The sequence below is a fragment of the Notolepis coatsorum genome, assembly GCF_963971535.1.
Source record: "Notolepis coatsorum genome assembly, chromosome: 2".
NCBI classification, from domain to species: domain Eukaryota; kingdom Metazoa; phylum Chordata; class Actinopteri; order Aulopiformes; family Paralepididae; genus Notolepis; species Notolepis coatsorum.
Window position 1 is genome coordinate 64,286,969 of NC_140166.1, and position 22,998 is coordinate 64,309,966.

A 22,998-nucleotide genomic window follows, 5' to 3' on the forward strand; every position below is an offset into this window, starting at 1 on the left:
CGGTTTTTCCTCTCATTAGTACACATATCTAGTACACATATCAACACAGAGCTGTCTGTCTTACTATCAGTCTGGATTCTGTTGCAGGTTGTCCAGTTGTTGTGTGGTTGTGTTAGCGTGTACGATGGTGTTAGCCTTGGTGGTGTGTGGTTGTGTTATCGTGTACCATGCTGTTAGCCTTGGTGGTGTGTGGTTGTGTTAGCGTGTACGATGGTGTTAGCCTTGGTGGTGTGTGGTTGTGTTAGCGTGTACGATGGTGTTAGCCTTGGTGGTGTGTGGTTGTGTTAGCGTGTACGGTGCTGTTAGCCTTGGTGGTGTGTGGTTGTGTTATCGTGTACCATGCTGTTAGCCTTGGTGGTGTGTGGTTGTGTTAGTGTGTACGATGGTGTTAGCCTTGGTGGTGTGTGGTTGTGTTAGTGTGTACGATGGTTTTAGCCTTGGTGGTGTGTGGTTGTGTTAGTGTGTACGATGGTGTTAGCCTTGGTGGTGTGTGGTTGTGTTAGTGTGTACGATGGTGTTAGCCTTGGTGGTGTGTGGTTGTGTTAGTGTGTACAATGGTGTTAGCCTTGGTGGTGTGTGGTTGTGTTAGTGTGTACGATGGTGTTAGCCTTGGTGGTGTGTGGTTGTGTTAGTGTGTACGATGGTGTTAGCCTTGGTGGTGTGTGGTTGTGTTATCGTGTACCATGCTGTTAGCCTTGGTGGTGTGTGGTTGTGTTAGTGTGTACGATGGGGTTAGCCTTGGTGGTGTGTGGTTGTGTTAGTGTGTATGATGGTGTTAGCCTTGGTGGTGTGTGGTTGTGTTAGCGTGTACGATGGGGTTAGCCTTGGTGGTGTGTGGTTGTGTTAGTGTGTACGATGGTGTTAGCCTTGGTGGTGTGTGGTTGTGTTAGTGTGTACGATGGTGTTAGCCTTGGTGGTGTGTGGTTGTGTTAGTGTGTACCATGCTGTTAGCCTTGGTGGTGTGTGGTTGTGTTAGTGTGTACGATGGTGTTAGCCTTGGTGGTGTGTGGTTGTGTTAGTGTGTATGATGGTGTTAGCCTTGGTGGTGTGTGGTTGTGTTAGCGTGTACGATGCTGTTAGCCTTGGTGGTGTGTGGTTGTGTTAGCGTGTACGATGCCGTGAGCCTTGGTGGTGTGTGGTTGTGTTAGCGTGTACGATGCCGTGAGCCTTGGTGGTGTGTGGTTGTGTTATCGTGTACCATGCTGTTAGCCTTGGACCTGTGTGTAATACTGACCTTGTCCTCCAGGGTACATACAGCGGAACGCCCTGCCCAGCTCCTCTGCCTGCAGGCGGCCAGCAGGGGTCAGCTCCCCCCCCCACTTCAACACCAGCAGGAGAGACGGACCCTCCTTACTCGAGTCTGAAACACCACCATCACAGACAGTCGGTTAACAAGAAGCTACTGACGCTTAACACGGTAAATCTATCTAATAACACTTTAAACTATTGTTAAACTAACGTATTGATGATAATATACATTTATAAATGCTGTTGTGACATGGTTATGATGTTTATACTTGAATATGTTTGAAAATAAAAATTATACTTTTGTCAAACAGTCTGGAGAGATTGATTTATGACGCAATGTCATTTTGGGACCGGTACCGGTCTCGTCGGGTGGAAGAGGTTAACACGCTACAGTTAACACGCTACTGACACGTAACACGCTACAGTTAACACGCTACAGTTAACACGCTACCGACTCTTAACAAGCTACAGTTAACAAGCTACTGACGCTAACAAACTACACATATCAAGCTACAGTAATGTTCTTCTAGTAAAAGTACATTTATGACGTAATATTTCTAGATTGTAAAGGCTGGTCAAACATGTTATCCTGTTTCATAAAAGGGAACTGGTCCTTTAACTTGTCTGGGTATTTATTTACCTTCTTCCCCGCTGGAGGTCCTGGGCTGGCCGTGAGGCACATACATCAGCTGCACCTTTCTGTTGATGCCAGAGAAGTGACCGTACCTACAGTACAGACACATTATTAGAGACTGTTATACCTACAGACACATTATTAAATACTGTTATACCTAGGGTTGGGCATCGTTTGGATTTGAACGATTCCGGTTCCGGTTCCGATTCTCCATTTCGATTCCTGTTCTAAACGATTCTCGCTTCCGATTCTTTGAGGTGCAGGTCAAAACAGGTCACAGCTTATTTCCCAGGAGATTTTTTTCTTTTTTGAAAAATCTAAAAAAAAATGTCATACTATTCACATTGTCAGTTGACTTGATACAGTTTAATTTGGTTGCTGTACTGTAACTAGGGTATTAATTAACAAAGTAAAAAAATATATATATATATATTTTTTTTTAAGAATCGAAATTAAGAATCGAAATGCAAATATGTTCTCGGTGCCCAACCCTAGTTATACCTAAAGGTAATTACCAGATACCAGAAAACCTGGTGAGTGGTCAGAGGGCACACAACACCAGGGTTAGGGTTATGGGTCAGAGGGCACACAGTACTACTCACATCTCTAGAACTGTCTTCAGTTGTTCCAGTTTGGACATCTTCTCCTCGATCTCACAGTCGTTGTCCTCGCCCAGATCTGCCAACAGCTGTCTAGTGATGTCTAGAACCTCCTGTAACACACAGACCAACACGTATTACTCTATATACAAGTATTACTCCATTATATACTACAAGTATTACGCTATAATATACTACAAGTATTACTCTATAATGGGGCGGCTGGGTGGCGCAGCGGACTAAGCGCTCGTCACCACCGCAAAAGACACTGGTATCGAATCCGGCTGTCAGCGGTGCCTCCGGCTTGGCCGGCCGTCATACTGACACAATTGGCGGTGTCAGCGGGAGGGAAGCCGGTGGGGTGGTATTCTGGTCGTTGTAAACAGCGACCCCTACAGGTCGGTGAGGGCGCCTGCACAGCGAGGGAGGGAAATGGTGAAGGTAGTGTGACCTCCCACACGTTACACTTCACCAATGAGAGTCCTCGCTGCCAGGTGAAAAGAGGCTGCTGGCTGTCTCCTATGTATCGGAGGAAGCATGTGATAGACTTCAGGGCTCCCTAGACCGGCCAGTGGGGGGGCACATGCGCGCAATGACCAGGAAGGGGAGGGGGGAATTGGCATAACAACTAAATTGGGATGGGAGGAAAATACAGAAAAACAGGAGAAAAAGTGGATACAAAAAAAAAGGATTACTCTATAATATACTACTACAAGTATTACGCTATATACCACTACACGTATTACTCTATAATACACTACAAGTATTACTCTATACTATACCACTACAAGTATTACTCTATTATATACCACTTCAAGTATTACACTATACTATACCACTACAAGTATTACTCTATATGTTTCTGTAGTTCGGTTTAGTAGTTTAGTTACCAGACAGGTTTCTGATAGTTAGGTTTCTGATAGTTAGGTTTCTGACAGTTAGGTTTCTGATAGTTAGGTTTCTGATAGTTAGGTTTCTGACAGTTAGGTTTCTGACAGTTAGGTTTCTGATAGTTAGGTTTCTGACAGTTAGGTTTCTGACAGTTAGGTTTCTGACAGTTAGGTTTCTGATAGTTAGGTTTCTGATAGTTAGGTTTCTGATAGTTAGGTTTCTGACAGTTAGGTTTCTGATAGTTAGGTTTCTGACAGTTAGGTACCTGCAGCTGTTTGGGCTTCTTCAGCTTCAGTTTTCCGGTCTTGTACCCTCCATACTTCTCAAACAGTTCGAAGAACCTGGAGATGAGACAGACAGACAGTTTCTCCAATCAGAGGCATAAAACCACTTAGGGTAAGGTTTCCCTTAAAAATGTTCATCTAAGGATGTCTTAGGAAATAAATTGTTGTATAAAATCACCATAAGGGGTTCCTTAGGAAAAGGGAAAAACATTTTGATCCCTAAGTATTTGCCCTTAGCTAAGTAAGTATTCCCTCACGCCATTTTCCTTAGTAACCATTTCTCTCAGAAGCTTATAAGGGACGCATACCAGTCTCTCAAAAGTTAAATACTTTGTGGAACAATAATAATAATAATAATTATACATAATAATAATAATAATAATAATAATAATAATAATAATAATAATAATAATAATAATAATAATAATAATAATAATACAAGAATTCAGTGTTTCGCAGCAGTAAAATAGACAGAATGGACATAAAATAGACAGACTAGAATTTCACATTTACATTTAGTCCTTAATCTGACGCTTTTATCCAAAGTGACTTACAAGTTCTGTACAACAAGTCAGCAGGAAGGGTACAACTCTGGCAGCTAAAGGTCAGTAACATTGTTTGTCAAACAGTGTCAGACTTGAGTGCATATTAGCATAGTAGGTAGTAAGATAAGCAAGGTAAGAAACGCAAAGCAGGTAACAACAATACGTCTGGTTAATGAATTAACAGAATATGATACACATGTGGACTAGATTCTTCACACGCAAGCCTGATGTGGAATAATGAAACACCACCCAAGCCTGATGTGGAATAATGAAATACCACCCAAGTCTGATGTGGAATAATGAAATACCACCCAAGTCTGATGTGGAATAATGAAATACCACCCAAGCCTGATGTGGAATAATGAAATACCACCCAAGCCTGATGTGGAATAATGAAATACCACCCAAGTCTGATGTGGAATAATGAAATACCACCCAAGCCTGATGTGGAATAATGAAATACCACCCAAGCCTGATGTGGAATAATGAAATACCACCCAAGCCTGATGTTAGGTTTACTATCACCGACATCTAAGATGGTGGTGGTGCTTTTATACCCGTCATTATGTACCTGTCATGTCATTCCAGGTATAATGGCTGAATGTATGGTGATTGAAGAGGAGATACCAAGACAGAGAAAACATACTGGACATTGCGATGCAACTCAGAGTATACCAAGTATACCATTACGAAACGATGCAACTCATTAGAGGATACCATTATGATGCAACTCATTAGAGGATACCATTACGATGCAACTCATTAGAGTATACCGAGTATAGCGGTCAGGTGGCGTAGCGGAGATTGCGCTCGTCACCAACGTAGGAGACGCTGGGTTCGAGCCCAGCTCTCGGCGTTGCTACCAGCTTGGCTGGCCGTTCATACTAATACAATTGGCAGTATTAGGGGGTGGGAAAGCTGGCGGGTGGGAATCTAGCGTTGTGGACAGCGACGCCTACAGGTCAGGTCTCGGCACTTGCTAAGCAGGGCAGGACTTGGTGGAGATAGCGTGCCCTCCCACGCGTTACACTTCACCAATGAGAGTCCTCGCTGCCAAGTGGAAAGAGTGTCACTGGCTTGACGGCGCACGTCTCGGAGGAAGCGTGCGTTCGACATCAGGACACCCTTGTACCGACTCGTGGGAGAACATGCGTACAACAACCGGGAATTGGCACAACAACTAATTGGGACGGAGGGAATATCAGAGAAAAATAGGAGAAAGAGAAGGTAAAAAATAAAAATAAAAAAAGAGTATACCGAGTATACCATTACGATGCAACTCATTGGCTATCCAAGTCGATAAGTGACAACGTTGTTTCTATCGATGGTTATAATTTGTACTGTGCTGATCGCCCTAAACGCGGTGGTGGTATAGCTGGATATTCAAAACGCAAGTTCCACACACCATAATCCCCATAAGTATACCTCTGCTGCAAATTCCACACAACATAATCCCCATAAGTATACCTCTGCTGCAAGTTCCACACAACATAATCCCCATAAGTATACCTCTGCTGGTGTCTTTCCTAATGATGTTAGTGACCATTAGGGATGCTAAAATCCCAAAGGCTAAGCCTCTGCATATTACCAAGCGCGATGCAAAACACTTCTGTGAACAGGGTTTTTGGAAGGATTTATATCTCGTTGACTGGAGCAGGGTTACCTTGATTCTGGCGGACAATTAAATCCCTATCTCCATCTAGCTCCTCGGGTCTCCCTCCTTGCATAGTCTCAGACTCAACTACCGTGTATGACAAAGCAGAGATGCTCAATTGCTTTAATAAGCACTTTGTTTCATCTGGCTTTCTATTTGAACACACCAACTCTAGTACCAGTCACACTCCGACCCCACTGGATACTGAATCTCCTTCATGCAGTGAGTTTAATCTACGGCCCTTCTCGGTTCATGAAGTGCATGGAATACTGGAATATATATTCATTTAGTTAGATTTAAATTATAATTATATTGACCAAATTGTTTACACTGTTCTATTTTACTCTACTCTTATCCTAGGCAACTTGATTTGATTTGTGTTATTATTCTAATTTGTGACCTGTCCTGTCTAAATGTTTAAATGTTGAGCGATTTGCAGTGTCAAATTTCCCACGGGATAATAAAAGTATTTCTATTCTATTCTATTCTATTCTATTCTATTCTATACTATGAAGCACTGAGTTTGGGAACAGGGCTTTTGTGTACTCTGCTCCGTTTACCTGGAATGGACTTCAAAAATTGTTTAAACTCCAGGGCCCTCATTCATCAACGTGGACGTAGAACATGTTCTATTTCCACACGTAAGCACAGAATGTAGAATCAGTGCACGCACAGTAAAATCGGGATTCACCACACGTGCGTACGCAGGTTCTACGCACACCTGTCATGATGAATATGACTTTGATCCTACGTTTGAGCTCGTGCACTGTTTTAAGTATTTGCATACCAGAACCGCCCCGATTAACCATATACGGTAATGGAATACCCCCATGAAATGTGGAAAAATGGACTAAGCCGAGGGAAGCGTGTTATGAGAACGGTGATGTCGGATATGATATCTATTAACCATTGCTGCCTGGGCAGCGCAAACACTAATAAAGATCACGGATCTGGTCGGGGCAGGTATCATTATGTCGGGAAAATCCTTGAAATAAACAAAAGTGAATTAAGGAATTTAAAACGAAGTTTAGCATATTAAATCGTTTTATAAGCTTATAGCTTTTTTCGTGCTGATTTGAGAGGGTCCAGCTGCAGAGCCGGAGAGCAACTCTCAGGGCCAAGATAGCACTTAAGTCTTATACTATTTTGAGAGAGACAGCAGAGAGACAGACAGCAGAGAGACAGACACTGTTCCACAGTGTGTGTGTGTGTGTGTGTGTGTGTGTGTGTGTGTGTGTGTGCGTGCGTGTGTGTGTGTGACTACTAGTCTAATAGTAGAGACTCAGCCCCCCCCCCCCCCCTCCTAGTAGAGACTTCTCTAGGAAGAAGACGAGGATTAAGGCGAGACACTGCAGGTGAATAGGCAAATATACTTTTTTTTTTGTTGATTTTGAGATTTTGTTATATTTTGCTTCCTAAACATGTCTTCTATGAAACTAGTGACAATAAAACATCAATAACACACATTTAGTTGTTCATTTTACTTCATTTTGCCTTATTGCATCCATAAATGTCCACATATTTAATGGGGAAGTGCCTCATTTGCATATATAAACATACATTTCAGAAAACTTGTCTCTACTATAGGAGGTGGTCCAGAGGGGGGGGGGGGGGTCTCTACTGGGAGGTGGTCCAGAGGGGGGGTCTCTACTAGGAGACACACACACACTGTGGAACAGTGTCTATCTGTCTGTCTGTCTGTCTCTCTCTCTGCTGTCTGTCTCTCCGGCTCTGCAGCTGGACCTTCTCAAATAAGCACGGAAAAGCTTTTAAGCTCATAGCTCCAATTTGGGTCCCAAATTGCGGTACAAATGAAGGAGGTGTCTCGGGTAGTGGACTCTAGTTAATATTATGTTCTCTCTGCAATTAGACTGCCCCTCATTCATCCCTATCTGATGCTATCTCTGAAAACAGTTCCTGCGAGCGCAGTCAGTGCACCCCATAACGCTATATATATAAACCTGCATTCATTCGGAGAGAAAGACCTATTCCACATGCTATTTAGGGTTTGACAATAATTACACTAATATCGCTATTTCACAATGAACTATAATGAATTACGGGGGTCATACAGAACACGCGCCAGTGTCTTTATTTCCGCGTTGGAACGAATGCATGTACTGAGGAGCGCTTGTGCGTAGTAACGATATTCTACCACTGGGCGTCAGCTAAGTGTGCTCAGAGCTGTGCGTAGACATAAGCACAAAGTCAAGTTCAAGTTGAAATTGATGAATCCCACTCTTTGCTTAGAAATGATCGTACGCACAGGGTAAGCACAAATCTGTGCGTAAGACACGTTGATGAATGAGGGCCCAGGCTTTTATTACTTTACGACTAAGGATTTGTATAGTCGACTTTGATTGGCCAACATTTGCTGGAAAGAAAATATATTAAAAAAAATATGTAAGGGATAATGTATGTGTGTAACGAGGTCATTGTCGCAAAATAATTGACCGACACGGAGTTTAGAACACCGAGGCACAGCCGAGGTGTTTTAAACGTCAGTGAAGGTCAATTATTTTGCGACAATGACCGAGTATAGGCTATACATTATCCCGCTTATTACATGGCTAACTTACTAACAATATACCTAATTCATCGACAAGACGAGATCAAATGCAGACGCAGTTGTTCTGTGGCTCTGTCAGCCCAAATAAAGTGATTATTATTATCGGCAGCCGGCAGGTCTGTGGTCTGATTGCATGACTGAGTGCAGCTGTGCATATGCTGAGCAGCACTGATACAGTGTGTCAGTGGGCTTGATTGGTCCAGCTGCGCACAGCGGTCATTATTGTTCGGCAGAGGTCCGTTATAGAGTAATATCGGACCTCTGACGAGCGCTATTGACCAATCACAAGCAAGCATTTCGGCGAATGTGAAAACGCCATGTAATAAATATATATATTATTATTATAAAAAAAAAATATCATTACATTTGGGCTGTAGACAAAGCATAAAGGTAGCCTACAATTAATAAGTACTAAGGACAATGAATTAAAGGTACCGAGGACAAAATTAACCCATTAGTTTGTGTTTCTTTCCAGAGAGCCAGGACTCGAACTCATGGGTGAGTGGAAGAACGACGGCGGAGAACCTACATGGGGCTGAGAACCTACATGGGGATGAGAACCTACATGGGGCTGAGAACCTACATGGGGTTGAGAACCTACATGGGGATGAGAACCTACATGGGGATGAGAACCTACATGGGGATGAGAACCTACATGGGGCTGAGAACCTACATGGGGTTGAGAACCTCCATCTTCATCTTCTGTTTGGGGGTTCGGTCTCCGTGGCGAATCACAGCGATCACACAGCGGAGCTCCATCCTGAAGGGACCCACAAGAAGACATTCAGATCAGTATAGTGACCTCTAGTGGAGGACATCCTGTACTGGTGTGTACTCTACTGGTGTGTACTCTACTGGTGTGTACTCTACTGGTGTGTACTCTACTGGTGTGTACCTTGTTACCTCTTGTTATACATGCCGCTGCCTAGGACGGCTGCCAGTCTGTTTGCGGTGGTGAACACGCATATGTCTGTCTCAAGGCTAGCCCTACATGTGTCATCAAAGCGCATGTAGGTGTTTTTACGCTCTGTACCATTATTACTATCTAAAATGTAATAATTGTGGAATATTACTGTAATGAGCTGTATGTGTATGATCCAAGCGTCCTAGGATCCTCATAGGAGCATAACAGAAAAAAGCATTCCATGTGAAGGTATTCTGTATTTTTGCATGTCAACTAATAAAGAAACTTGAACTTGTACTTATTTTTTTTTTGTATCTACTTTTTCTCCCCATTTTCTATTTTTCTCCCGTCCCCAATTTCGTATCGTCCAATTCTACCCTCCCCTGTCTCGAACGCTGTTAGGCTATGCCTCCCACTGGCCGGCTGCAATGTGGACCAAGCCTTACATCACGTGTCCCCTCCGGTACACGAGGAGGCAGCCGTCACATCTTTTTCACCTGCACAGCGCGATCTCTCAGCGGCGGGGGTCTGCGTGGGAGGGTCACGCCGCCCCCGTTGCTTCCTGATTCTGCTGCGCAGGCGCACCAACCGACCTGTAGGAGTCGCCGTCCACAACGTCCGATCCCCACCCACCAGCTTCCCACCCCCTAACACTGCCAATTGTATTAGTATGAACGACCAGCCAAGGTGATAGCAACGCCGAGAGCTGGGCTCGAACCCAGCATCTCCTGCGTTGGTGGCGAGTGCCTTGCCCACTGCGCCACCTAGCCGCCCTCGACTTGAACTTGTACTTCATGTACTCTACTGGTATGTACCTTGTTGTTACTCTAACATGTAAATCACAGTTCAGGGCATGAAGCCAATGATCTGTTGATCTTTACAAACCCAGACTCTATAGTCCAGCAATTTGGAGAATCATGACACCCCTAGTCTCACATGGTCCCAGAGACACCCCTAGTTATGATTATTATGATTATGATTATGAATGCGTCTCACATGGTGCCAGAGGTGGTGGGCACGATGGGGATGTTATTATTATGATTATGAATGCGTCTCACGTGGTGCCAGAGGTGGTGGGCACGATGGGGATGTTATTATTATGATTATGAATGCGTCTCACGTGGTGCCAGAGGTGGTGGGCACGATGGGGATGTTATGATTATGATTATCTCACGTGGTGCCAGAGGTGGTGGGCACGATGGGGATGTTTATTATTATGATTATGAATGCGTCTCACATGGTGCCAGAGGTGGTGGGCACGATGGGGATGTTATGATTATGAACGCGTCTCACATGGTGCCAGAGGTGGTGGGCACGATGGGGATGTTTATGATTATGATTATGAACGCGTCTCACATGGTGCCAGAGGTGGTGGGCACGATGGGGATGTTTATGATTATGATTATGAACGCATCTCACATGGTGCCAGAGGTGGTGGGCACGATGGGGATGTTTATGATTATGATTATGAACGCGTCTCACATGGTGCCAGAGGTGGTGGGCACGATGGGGATGTTTATGATTATGATTATGAACGCGTCTCACATGGTGCCAGAGGTGGTGGGCACGATGGGGATGTTTATGATTATGATTATGAACGCGTCTCACATGGTGCCAGAGGTGGTGGGCACGATGGGGATGTTTATGATTATGATTATGAACGCGTCTCACATGGTGCCAGAGGTGGTGGGCACGATGGGGATGTTTATGATTATGAACGCGTCTCACATGGTGCCAGAGGTGGTGGGCACGATGGGGATGTCCTCAGCCTCCGTGGGCACGGACCAGGGGATCTGGAACTGAGGAGCGAGCTCCCTCATCACCATGTTGCTACACACACACACACACACACACACACACACACACACACACACACACACACACACACACACACACACACACACACACACACACACACACACACACACACACACACACACACACACACACACACACACACACACACACACACACACACACACACACATATTTTCAATACATTTCATCATGGGCAAGTTTTTCCTATCAGAACTTTTCAAAATGAACTGTGAAAAAGGTTGTGAACAAACAACAGGCCTGTTCTGCTAACAATAGTGAATGAAGTGAGACGCATCATCATCATCAGTGTATCGTCAGCGTATCAATCGGTACCCCAGGATCTTGGCACAGTCGTCGTAGTATTTCATGGAGTTCTTCACGAAGCTGAACCCGTTGACGTCACAGACGAAGGAGTGACCGTTCGCTCTCAGCAGGTCAAAACCACACACCGTTTGCTGCAGGAAGGCACAGGAGGAGACAGGAGGAGACAGGAAGACATAGGAGGAGACAGGAAGACATAGGAGGAGACAGGAAGACACAGGAAGACATAGGAGGAGACAGGAAGACATAGGAGGAGACAGGAAGACATAGGAGGAGACAGGAAGACATAGGAGGAGACAGGAAGAGACAGGAAGACACGGGAGGAGACAGGAGGAGACAGGAAGACATAGGAGGAGACAGGAAGACATAGGAGGAGACAGGAAGAGACAGGAAGACATAGGAGGAGACAGGAAGACATAGGAGGACACAGGAGGAGACAGGAAGACATAGGAGGACACAGGAGACAGGAAGACATAGGAGGACACAGGAGACAGGAAGACAGGAGGAGACAGGAAGACATGAGGAGACAGGAAGAGACAGGAAGACATGAGGAGACAGGAAGACATATGAGGAGACAGGAAGACATAGGAAGACATAGGAGGAGACAGGAAGAGACAGGAAGACATGAGACAGGAAGAGACAGGAAGACATATGAGGAGACAGGAAGGCATAGGAAGACATAGGAGGAGACAGGAAGAGACAGGAAGACAGGGGAGGAGACAGGAAGAGACAGGAAGACATAGGAGGAGACAGGAAGAGACAGGAAGAGACAGGAAGACATAGGAGGAGACAGGAAGAGACAGGAAGACATAGGAGGACACAGGAAGAGACAGGAAGAGACAGGAAGACATAGGAGGAGACAGGAAGAGATAGGAAGAGACAGGAAGAAACAGGAAGACATAGGAGGAGACAGGAACAGACAGGAACAGACAGGAAGAGACAGGAAGACAGGAGGAGACAGGAAGAGACAGGAAGATAGGAGGAGACAGGAAGACACAGGAAGACATAGGAGGAGACAGGAAGACACAGGAAGACATAGGAGGAGACAGGAAGAGACAGGAAGACAGGGGAGGAGACAGGAAGACATAGGAGGAGACAGGAGGAGACAGGAAGACATAGGAGGACACAGGAAGAGACAGGAAGACAGGGGAGGAGACAGGAAGACATAGGAGGAGACAGGAGGAGACAGGAAGACACGGGAAGAGACAGGAAGACATAGGAGGAGACAGGAAGACATAGGAGGACACAGGAGGAGACAGGAAGACATAGGAGGACACAGGAGACAGGAAGACATAGGAGGACACAGGAGACAGGAAGACAGGAGGAGACAGGAAGACATGAGGAGACAGGAAGAGACAGGAAGACATGAGGAGACAGGAAGACATATGAGGAGACAGGAAGACATAGGAGGAGACAGGAAGAGACAGGAAGACATGAGGAGACAGGAAGAGACAGGAAGACATATGAGGAGACAGGAAGGCATAGGAAGAGACAGGAAGACAGGGGAGGAGACAGGAAGAGACAGGAAGACATAGGAGGAGACAGGAAGAGACAGGAAGAGACAGGAAGACATAGGAGGAGACAGGAAGAGACAGGAAGAGACAGGAAGACATAGGAGGACACAGGAAGAGACAGGAAGAGACAGGAAGACATAGGAGGAGACAGGAAGAGATAGGAAGAGACAGGAAGAAACAGGAAGACATAGGAGGAGACAGGAAGAGACAGGAACAGACAGGAAGAGACAGGAAGACAGGAGGAGACAGGAAGAGACAGGAAGATAGGAGGAGACAGGAAGACACAGGAAGACATAGGAGGAGACAGGAAGACACAGGAAGACATAGGAGGAGACAGGAAGAGACAGGAAGACAGGGGAGGAGACAGGAAGACATAGGAGGAGACAGGAGGAGACAGGAAGACATAGGAGGACACAGGAAGAGACAGGAAGACAGGGGAGGAGACAGGAAGACATAGGAGGAGACAGGAGGAGACAGGAAGACACGGGAAGAGACAGGAAGACATAGGAGGAGACAGGAGGAGACAGGAAGAGACAGGAAGACATAGGAGACAGGAAGAGACAGGAAGACATAGGAGGAGACAGTAAGACATAGGAGGAGACAGGAAGAGACAGGAAGACATAGGAGGAGACAGTAAGACATAGGAGGAGACAGGAGGAGACAGGAAGACATAGGAGGAGACAGGAAGACACATGAATCATGTCTTAGATTAGATTAGATTAAAATGTATTGTCATCATACAGCACAAGTACAGTACAGTACAATGCAAAGAAGTTTGGCATCCAACCAGCGTGCACATGTAACAGTAAAGTGCAATAGCAACAATACACAATGTATGTACAGGTGATTAAACTGGGTATAACATAATAGTAGGGCTGTCCCCGACTAAGGATTTGGATGGTCGACTAGGATTGGCCAAAATTTGCCGTTAGTCGACTATTGGTCGACTTAAAAAAAAATATATTATAATATTTTTATTATATAATTTTTTTATTTTTTTTTTAATATCATTCCATTTGGGCTGTGGGGGGTGCTTAATGTCTGAAGGAGTCGACGGAAGGCTTCTTGTCCTCTGCAAAAGCATGCAATTGGTCCACTGATGGATACATCTTGATATTTGTCTAGTCTAGTGTGTTCATTAGACGGGTGAAATCCTCTTTCAGTGCCTCTGTGCCTGTTTTCTTAGGCAGTTAGCCTCTGGTATGCCTGCCATTAGCGTTAGCCACGCTTCTAGGCCTATTTTCTTTTGGAAAGAATGATAATTTTTTCTTTTTTTAAATATTAATATATATATATATATATATATATTTTTTTTTTTTATATTCGACTAAGAGGTTGGCCAGTCGACTACGGCTCCTTTCGACCGATTAGTCGACTAATAGGGGTCAGCCCTACATAATAAATAGATACTTTATTAATCCCCTTGGGGAAATTCAGGGTATCTCGCAGCAATAACGGAGTACTACCGAGTAATGGCGCTAATCAGATGCTAATCAAATGTATCAGTACTAAATACCTATATGTCCCTATGCCATAAATGTCATGTATGTTGTGTATGTCATAAATGTCTATATGAATTGAAAATGGGGGACCCTGATGGAAACAAGACAAACGTCTTTCTCAGGTCTGCATCCCCTTAACAATTGTATGTATTGAGCCGTACTGTATTGTACCCATTCTGCAATCTGTTAAATAAAGTTTTCATTCATTCATTCATTCACACCTCACCTTGAAAGCCAGGCAGACCTTGCGTGCCACCAGTTTCTCCATGGCTGTGAGCATGACGGGGTAACGGATCTCCTTCCCCTCGCTGTCCCTCTCCACCTTCCCGTCCAGCGCAGGGGACTTACGGGCCTCAGCGTGGGCATAGTCTGGTCCCACGGTGTACACCTGGTGGCAGGGTACAAAATAGTTACACGCCCAGCGCCACAGGCGTGTAGATTTAATGTTTGGCCGTCATAAATTAAGGCCTGGGCGCCATCTGGCGGCCAACTAAATCCACTGCATGGGTCGGGATTAATATGATGCAGGGAGTAGTCCAGCTGAGCGGGAGAAATGTCGTGGGAGCGGGCGGAAGTTGCCCAATCAGGAACAATCTCCGGGGCTGCAGCTGGACCCTATTGGATGCGGGCGTGGTGAGTTGAAACGAAAGTGAAACTGTGTGTGTGTGTGTGTGAGATGCGCTCTGCTCACGAGATCAAGTTTGTAACATGAGACGCACATGAGATCTGTCTTCATCCGTTCTTTAGCCTACTACAAAAAAAACCTGCAATCGCGTTTTTGATTGTGCTCCGATATTTAATTTTGCATTTGATTTGACCAAATATGTGGAGGCATATTCCCGGAGTAGCTCCCCCGGGTCCCCCCTCAAAATTAAGAAAAACAGGCGACAACATTAACGTTGACGAGTCAGTTGCTACCACCAGCACCACCGATAACACTGCACCTGCTACTAGCGTCGGTGTAGTTAGGAAATTTAACCAGAAATGGTACACATCTGATTCCGGGAAACCACGAGAATGGCTTAAATTTGAGGGGGGGGGGGGGGGGGGTAATGTTTTGTATACCATGTCGTGCCAAAGCAACGGATAAAAGAAAACTAAATTCATTTGTCATCGGGACGTCGGTGATGAAACTGGAAGCCATCAAAAGCCACGAGACGTCACGCTGTCACAGGGACTGCTCTGTTAGATACAAAGCACAGTCTACTCCGCTCCTGGCTGCTCCGACTGTTGACCAAGCTGTCAGAGTCGACTCTGGCTAAAATGCGGATACTATTCCGTAACGCCCACGCTATAGCGAAAAAATCAAGACCATACAGGGACTTCGCCTGGATGTGCGAGTAAGTTTATTGTGTTTTTTTTATAACGTTAGTCCAGCATGTTCATATAGGTGTGTCGGCTTTCACTTTCAGCTAATTATGGTTGTAAAGCCTACCCAGTGGAATTGTTTACATAACAATGCATGATATTATATATTATTATATTATTATTCCATACAAGGCTGGATGCATTACAGACTCCGCTAACATCCCTTGTTGCCTTGTAGGTGGCAAGTATGGATTTGTTTATCTTGTTTGAAGTTGTTTTAATATGTTCTTTAATTCTTTTGCTTCCATATTGTAAATAAATTCGCAATAAATTATTTGCATTTAAAACTATTAACGCTGACTCATTCCTTCAGTCCACTCAAAATTAGGCTAATATTCCTTATGTTGTTTATGATATTAATTGAAAATAGCACACGAGAGTATTATATAGTAATAATAACACATGGCGATATACTAAAAAGCTATTTATAATTTTTGGCTTGTAAAAAATCTGGATGGCTGGTAGTTTTTAAAATCTACCAGCCAAATGGCTGGTAAGTCAAAAAGTTAAGTTTGTTCCCTGCCTGGTGGGCACACACACTGTCTCATCACACTGTCTCACCACACTGTGTACACCTGGTGGCACACACACTGTCTCACCACACTGTCTCACCACACTGTCTCACCATACTGTCTCACCATACTGTCTCACCACACTGTCTCACCACACTGTGTACACCTGGTGGTACACACACTGTCTCACCACCCTGTCTCACCACACTGTCTCACCACACACTGTCTCACCACACACTGTCTCACCACACACTGTCTCATCACACTGTCTCACCACACACTGTCTCACCACACACTGTCTCACCACACTGTCTCACCACACACTGTCTCACCACACTGTCTCACCACACTGTCTCACCACACACTGTCTCACCACACTGTCTCACCACACTGTCTCACCACACTGTCTCACCACACACTGTCTCACCACACTGTCTCACCACACTGTCTCACCACACACTGTCTCACCACACTGTCTCACCACACACTGTCTCACCACACTGTCTCACCACACTGTCTCACCACACTGTCTCACCACACACTGTCTCACCACACTGTCTCACCATACTGTCTCACCACACACTGTCTCACCACACTGTCTCACCACACACTGTCTCACCACACTGTCTCACCATACTGTCTCACCACACACTGTCTCACCACACTACACTGTCTCACCACACTGTCTCACCACACACTGTCTCACCACACACTGTCTCACCACACTGTCTCACCACACTGTCTCATCACACTGTCTCACCACACTGTCTCACCACACTGTCTCACCACACACTGTCTCACCACACTGTCTCATCACACTGTCTCACCACACACTGTCTCACCACACTGTCTCACCACACTGTCTCATCACACTGTCTCATCACACTGTCTCACCACACTGTCTCACCACACACTGTCTCACCACACTGTCTCATCACACTGTCTCATCACACTGTCTCACCACACACTGTCTCACCACACTGTCTCACCACACTGTCTCACCACACTGTCTCATCAAAAGTCACATAAAACGAAAATGAAAAAAAAGAACACAAAAAAGAACGAACTAAAACGAAAACACAAAAGAAAACGCAAAAAAAAATGAACGAACTAAAACGAAAACGCAAAAAAACAAACGCAAAAAAACGAACGAACTAAAACAAAAACGCAAAAAAACGAACGAACTAAAACGAAAACGCAAAAAAAGGCAAAAAAATTAACGAACTAAAACGAAAACGCAAAAATAATTAACGAACTAAAACGAAAACGCAAAAAAACAAACACAAAAAAGAACGAACTAAAACGAAAACACAAAAAAAAACGCAAAAAAAATGAACGAACTAAAACAAAAACGCAAAAAAACAAACGCAAAAAAACGAACGAACTAAAACAAAAACGCAAAAAAACGAACAAACTAAAACGAAAACGCAAAAAAAAGGCAAAAAAATGAACGAACTAAAACGAAAACGCTAAAATAATTAACGAACTAAAACGAAAACGCAAAAAAAAAAAAACACAAAAAAGAACGAACTAAAACGAAAACGAAAAAAACGAACGCAAAAAAATTTACGAACTAAAACGCAAAAAAATTAACGAACTAAAACGAAAACGCACAAAAAAGAACACAAAAAAGTCACATAAAAGTCACATAAAAGTCACATAAAAACATAAAAACGAACAAACTAAAACGAAAAGGCAAAAAAAAGGCAAAAAAATTAACGAACTAAAACGAAAACGCTAAAATAATTAACGAACTAAAACGAAAACGCAAAAAAAACAAACACAAAAAAAGAACGAACTAAAACGAAAACGAAAAAAACGAACGCAAAAAAATTTACGAACTAAAACGAAAATAAAAAATTAACGAACTAAAACGAAAACGCACAAAAAAGAACACAAAAAAGAACGCAAAAAAATTAACGAACTAAAACGAAAAAAAACGAACGCAAAAAAACGAACGAACTAAAACAAAAACGCAAAAAAACGAACAAACAAAAAAAGAAAACGCAAAAAAACTAAAAAAAAGGACGAACTAAAACGAAAACGCAAAAAAAAACGCAAAAAAATTGACTAACTAAATGTCTCATCACACTGTCTCACCACACTGTCTCACCACACTACACTGTCTCATCACACTGTCTCACCACACTGTCTCACCATACTGTCTCACCACACTACACTGTCTCATCACACTGTCTCACCACACACTGTCTCACCACACTGTCTCACCACACTGTCTCATCACACTGTCTCACCACACACTGTCTCACCATACTGTCTCACCACACTGTCTCACCACACACTGTCTCACCACACTGTCTCACCACACTGTCTCACCACACTGTCTCACCACACACTGTCTCACCACACTGTCTCACCACACTGTCTCATCACACTGTCTCACCACACACTGTCTCACCACACTGTCTCACCACACACTGTCTCACCACACTGTCTCACCACACACTGTCTCACCACACTGTCTCACCACTAGAGCTGCCGTGGTATTGATGTTTTCCTTACCGCACAAATTTGCAAAATATTTCCTACCACACAAAAATTTAAAAAAAAAAGTTTGAATGCATTTTTTTTTTTAGTAGTAGTCTACTCTTTATAGCATATAGCCTGCCTCTAGTCTAAATGTCTATCTTTAGAGCAGGGGTGTCAAACTCATTTTCACAGAGGGCCACATCAGCATTATGGTTGCCCTCAAAGGGCCAAAGACCGTATAAATGTTAATGTAATGTAAAATAAATGTAGCTACACATTTACATATTGTTAAACATGGTGTTTCTGTATTTATTACTTATTCAAGTTATACATATTGGATATTAATTTGCATAAATGTAAAAATATATGTTAGCTTATGTTATTTTAACAAATAACTTTAGTTTATCAGAACCCCATATTACTCCACCAATCAATGATCAAACCATTCAAGTAAATAAAGAAGAATATCATCAAATACAAGCTATGACATTAAGTTTGTTCAAAACCTTTTTGTCACAGTCAAGAGGGGCAGAACTAACAACTGTGAGCTGCAAAGAACACGTGGGACAGATGTAGCAGATGTTACAAAAACAAATGGCTGCACACAACCTTGCAGAGGCCATACATCCAACTAATGGAAGATAGTTTAATTAACTTTAATTAACAGATTGCAGAATGGGTACAGTACAGTACAGCTCAATACACACAATTGTTAAGGGGATGCAGACCAGAGAAAGACTTTCGACTTGTTTACATCAGGGTCCCCCATTTTCAATTCGTAATGAAATTGCTATTATGTGTCTGCATGAACACACAACTGTAACTGTACTCAAAAATAACAAAATAAGGGTTGTCTCAGTTCACAACTATATTGGTAAAATTTTGGGTGGGATTTGTTTGCGTCCCTACAGCTTCTTATTCAATTGAGCGAGATGCTCGGTTATGTCACACAGCCAGTTTGCATCTGACAGTTCAGACAATATTTCTTCAACCCTTTGTTACCTATTCCGCCTGGATCTTTTTTGTATTTTGGGCTGTAAAATTGTCAAAGAATGTCTGAGGAGTAAGTGCTTTTGGCTTTTTTCCTTTGTTACCTCAGATGTTCAACATACATGTATGTGTAAGAATGTGTAATAACTAAGGCTGTCAAAGTTAAAGCTTTATTAACGCATTAACCCACAATTATTTTAACACTGCTATTTTTTAACCCAATATTAATGTAATTTTTTTTTTTTTTTTTTTTTACCTGAGCTCTTGGGGGGCCACATCAAATGACGTGGCGGGCCGGATTTGGCCCGCGGGCCGTGAGTTTGACACCTATGCTTTAGAGGATGACTTTGCAGCATGAATATTGTTTGGGATTCGGCAAGCACGCATTAGTTATTGAAAGTGAAACACGGATTCGAAGTTTCCCCTCTGGTCGTGCGCAGTTCACTCGGTGTCGCGGGCAGGGGTGGTTACCCCTAACCCCCCCGACCCTTTCTTATTATTATTACTATAAAGTTACTACTTTATAATAAAGGCATTCGTTTTGTGGCATTAACATTATATAGTTATACGTTCAATAACATCAGCATATTTACCGGACCATAGCAAGGCAAGCAATACTCTATTCATATCTCAGTTCCTTTCTTTGCTCAGAGCGTGCTGAGTTGTCCCATTCTGCGGTCTGTTAATAAAGTTTTCAATCAGACAAGTGTATAGAACGAAGGGCTTTTATTATAACATTCGTTGCAGACAGTAAAATCATTATGTCTCGTTTAGTACTCCTGAGGAGCGATGGTAGTCCACTCCGGCGGAGAGTTAAAGCTAACGTTATTAGCCGTGTTGTGATGAGCTGACATTCAGGACGTAAAAAACGAATACGCGCATGCCGATTGGTGGTAACACACTGCATGACGCTACAACGTGTGACGCGTCTCTCTTCTGACCAATCAGTGGTCTGCAATGTTTCACGTGACTTTTCTGGTACCCAATAGGGTCGCTTGGAACCTCGATAGAGGAGTAGGGTATATCTGCAGAGCCGCAAGCCCAACGAGAGGAGGGTAATTTATTATTATTATTATAAAAAACAGCGGTGACGCGGTATTCAGCCTACTCTGCGGTGGCCGTGATGTAACAGCGATACCGCGGTAATGCGGTAATCGCGGCAGCTCTACTCACCACACACTGTCTCACCACACTGTCTCACCACACTGTCTCACCACACTGTCTCACCACACACTGTCTCACCACACTTGTCTCACCACACTGTCTCACCACACTGTCTCATCACACTGTCTCACCACACTGTCTCATCACACTGTCTCACCACACTGTCTCACCACACTGTCTCACCACACACTGTCTCATCACACTGTCTATCACATATAACTTAACATCTGTGTTAATAGAACATATAACTTAACATCTGTGTTAATAGAACATATAACTTAACATCTGTGTTAATAGAACATATACCTTAACATCTGTGTTAATAGAACATATAACTTAACATCTGTGTTAATAGAACATATGACTTAACATCTGTGTTAATAGAACATATACCTTAACATCTGTGTTAATAGAACATATAACTTAACATCTGTGTTAATAGAACTTATTACATGGCGTTTTCACATTCGCCGAAATTAGGGATGCTCGATATTGGCTTTTTTACCGATACCGATATTCCGATATTGTCCAACTCTTAATTTCCGATACCGATATCAACCGATATCAACCGATACCGATATATGCAGGGTTTCCCCCTCCAAAAAACTGAATAATTTCAGGTAACTAATAATTTCACTGGATATATATATAACAAATATTGTTATTGTTTTTTTCTTTTTTTAAACCGATACCGATATTTTCCGATATCACATTTTACTGCCGATATCGGCCGATAATATCGGTCGGCCGATAATATCAGACATCCCTAGCCTAAATGCTTGCTTGTGATTGGTCAATAGCCCCCGACAGCTGTGAATTATTTTTCAATAACCACCGGTGATTATTGTTTTTCGCAGCTGGAGTAATCAAGCCCCACTGACACACACTGTTTCAGTGCAGCCAATCAGACACACCTGCCGGGCTGCCCGCGATAATAATAATCACTTTATTTGGGCTGACAGAGCCACAGAACAACTGCGATTTGTCAAATGAATTAGGTATATTGTTAGTAAGTTAGCCATGTAATAAGCGGGATAATGTATAGCTATACTCGGTCATCATCGCAAAATAATTGACCGCCGAGGCGGTTCGGTATTATTTTGCGACAATGACCTCGTAGCTATACATTATCCCTTACATATAACTTAACATCTGTGGTAATAGAACATATGACTTAACATCTGTGTTAATAGAACATATAACTTAACATCTGTGTTAACAGAACATATAACTTAACATCTGTGTTAATAGAACATATAACTTAACATCTGTGTTAATAGAACATATAACTTAACATCTGTATTAATAGAACATATACCGTAACATCTGTGTTAAATACTCCGTGTCGGTCAATTATTTTGCGACAATGACCTCGTAGCTATACATTATCCCTTACATATAACTTAACATCTGTGGTAATAGAACATATGACTTAACATCTGTGTTAATAGAACATATAACTTAACATCTGTGTTAACAGAACATATAACTTAACATCTGTGTTAATAGAACATATAACTTAACATCTGTGTTAATAGAACATATAACTTAACATCTGTATTAATAGAACATATACCGTAACATCTGTGTTAATAGAATGTAAACGCTACCTTAACGTCTGTGCCGTCGGTGGGCATGAACTCTTCATAGATGTAGGATCCCGTCTTCCTCACGGAGCTCTCTGGAGAGTAGACACTGCTGCGGCTCCCGATCTGACAAACGCATTCAAACCTTTTAGTGGCAGCGGAGTACAGGTAACCAGAGAAGATCAACCCTTTAACCAGAGAAGATAAACCCTTTTAGTGGCAGCTGAGTCCAGTTAACCAAAGAAGATAAACCCTTTTAGTGGCAGCTGAGTACAGTTAACCAGAGAAGATCAACCCTTTTAGTGGGAGCGGAGTACAGTTAACCAGAGAAGATAAACCCCTTTTAGTGGGAGCTGAGTACAGGTAACCAGAGAAGATAAACCCTTTTAGTAGCAGCTGAGTACA

At 43.2% G+C, this 22,998-nt stretch overlaps 1 protein-coding gene across 3 annotated transcripts in view; it reads right to left on the minus strand.

Moving 5' to 3' along the window:
• The window catches only part of ppip5k1a (diphosphoinositol pentakisphosphate kinase 1a), a 134,479-nt gene that overhangs the window by 90,371 nt on the left and 21,110 nt on the right, over positions 1-22,998 (minus strand). For all 3 annotated transcript variants that reach the window (XM_084308948.1, XM_084308946.1, XM_084308947.1), the window contains exons 7-15: positions 22,618-22,719; positions 14,710-14,871; positions 11,480-11,601; positions 11,057-11,158; positions 9,098-9,184; positions 3,638-3,713; positions 2,485-2,594; positions 1,889-1,974; positions 1,235-1,360 (exon numbers count right to left, since the gene is read on the minus strand). In XM_084308948.1, coding sequence (XP_084165074.1) covers positions 1,235-1,360; positions 1,889-1,974; positions 2,485-2,594; positions 3,638-3,713; positions 9,098-9,184; positions 11,057-11,158; positions 11,480-11,601; positions 14,710-14,871; positions 22,618-22,719 — 973 coding nt within the window. The remainder of the gene's footprint in view (positions 1-1,234; positions 1,361-1,888; positions 1,975-2,484; positions 2,595-3,637; positions 3,714-9,097; positions 9,185-11,056; positions 11,159-11,479; positions 11,602-14,709; positions 14,872-22,617; positions 22,720-22,998) is intronic.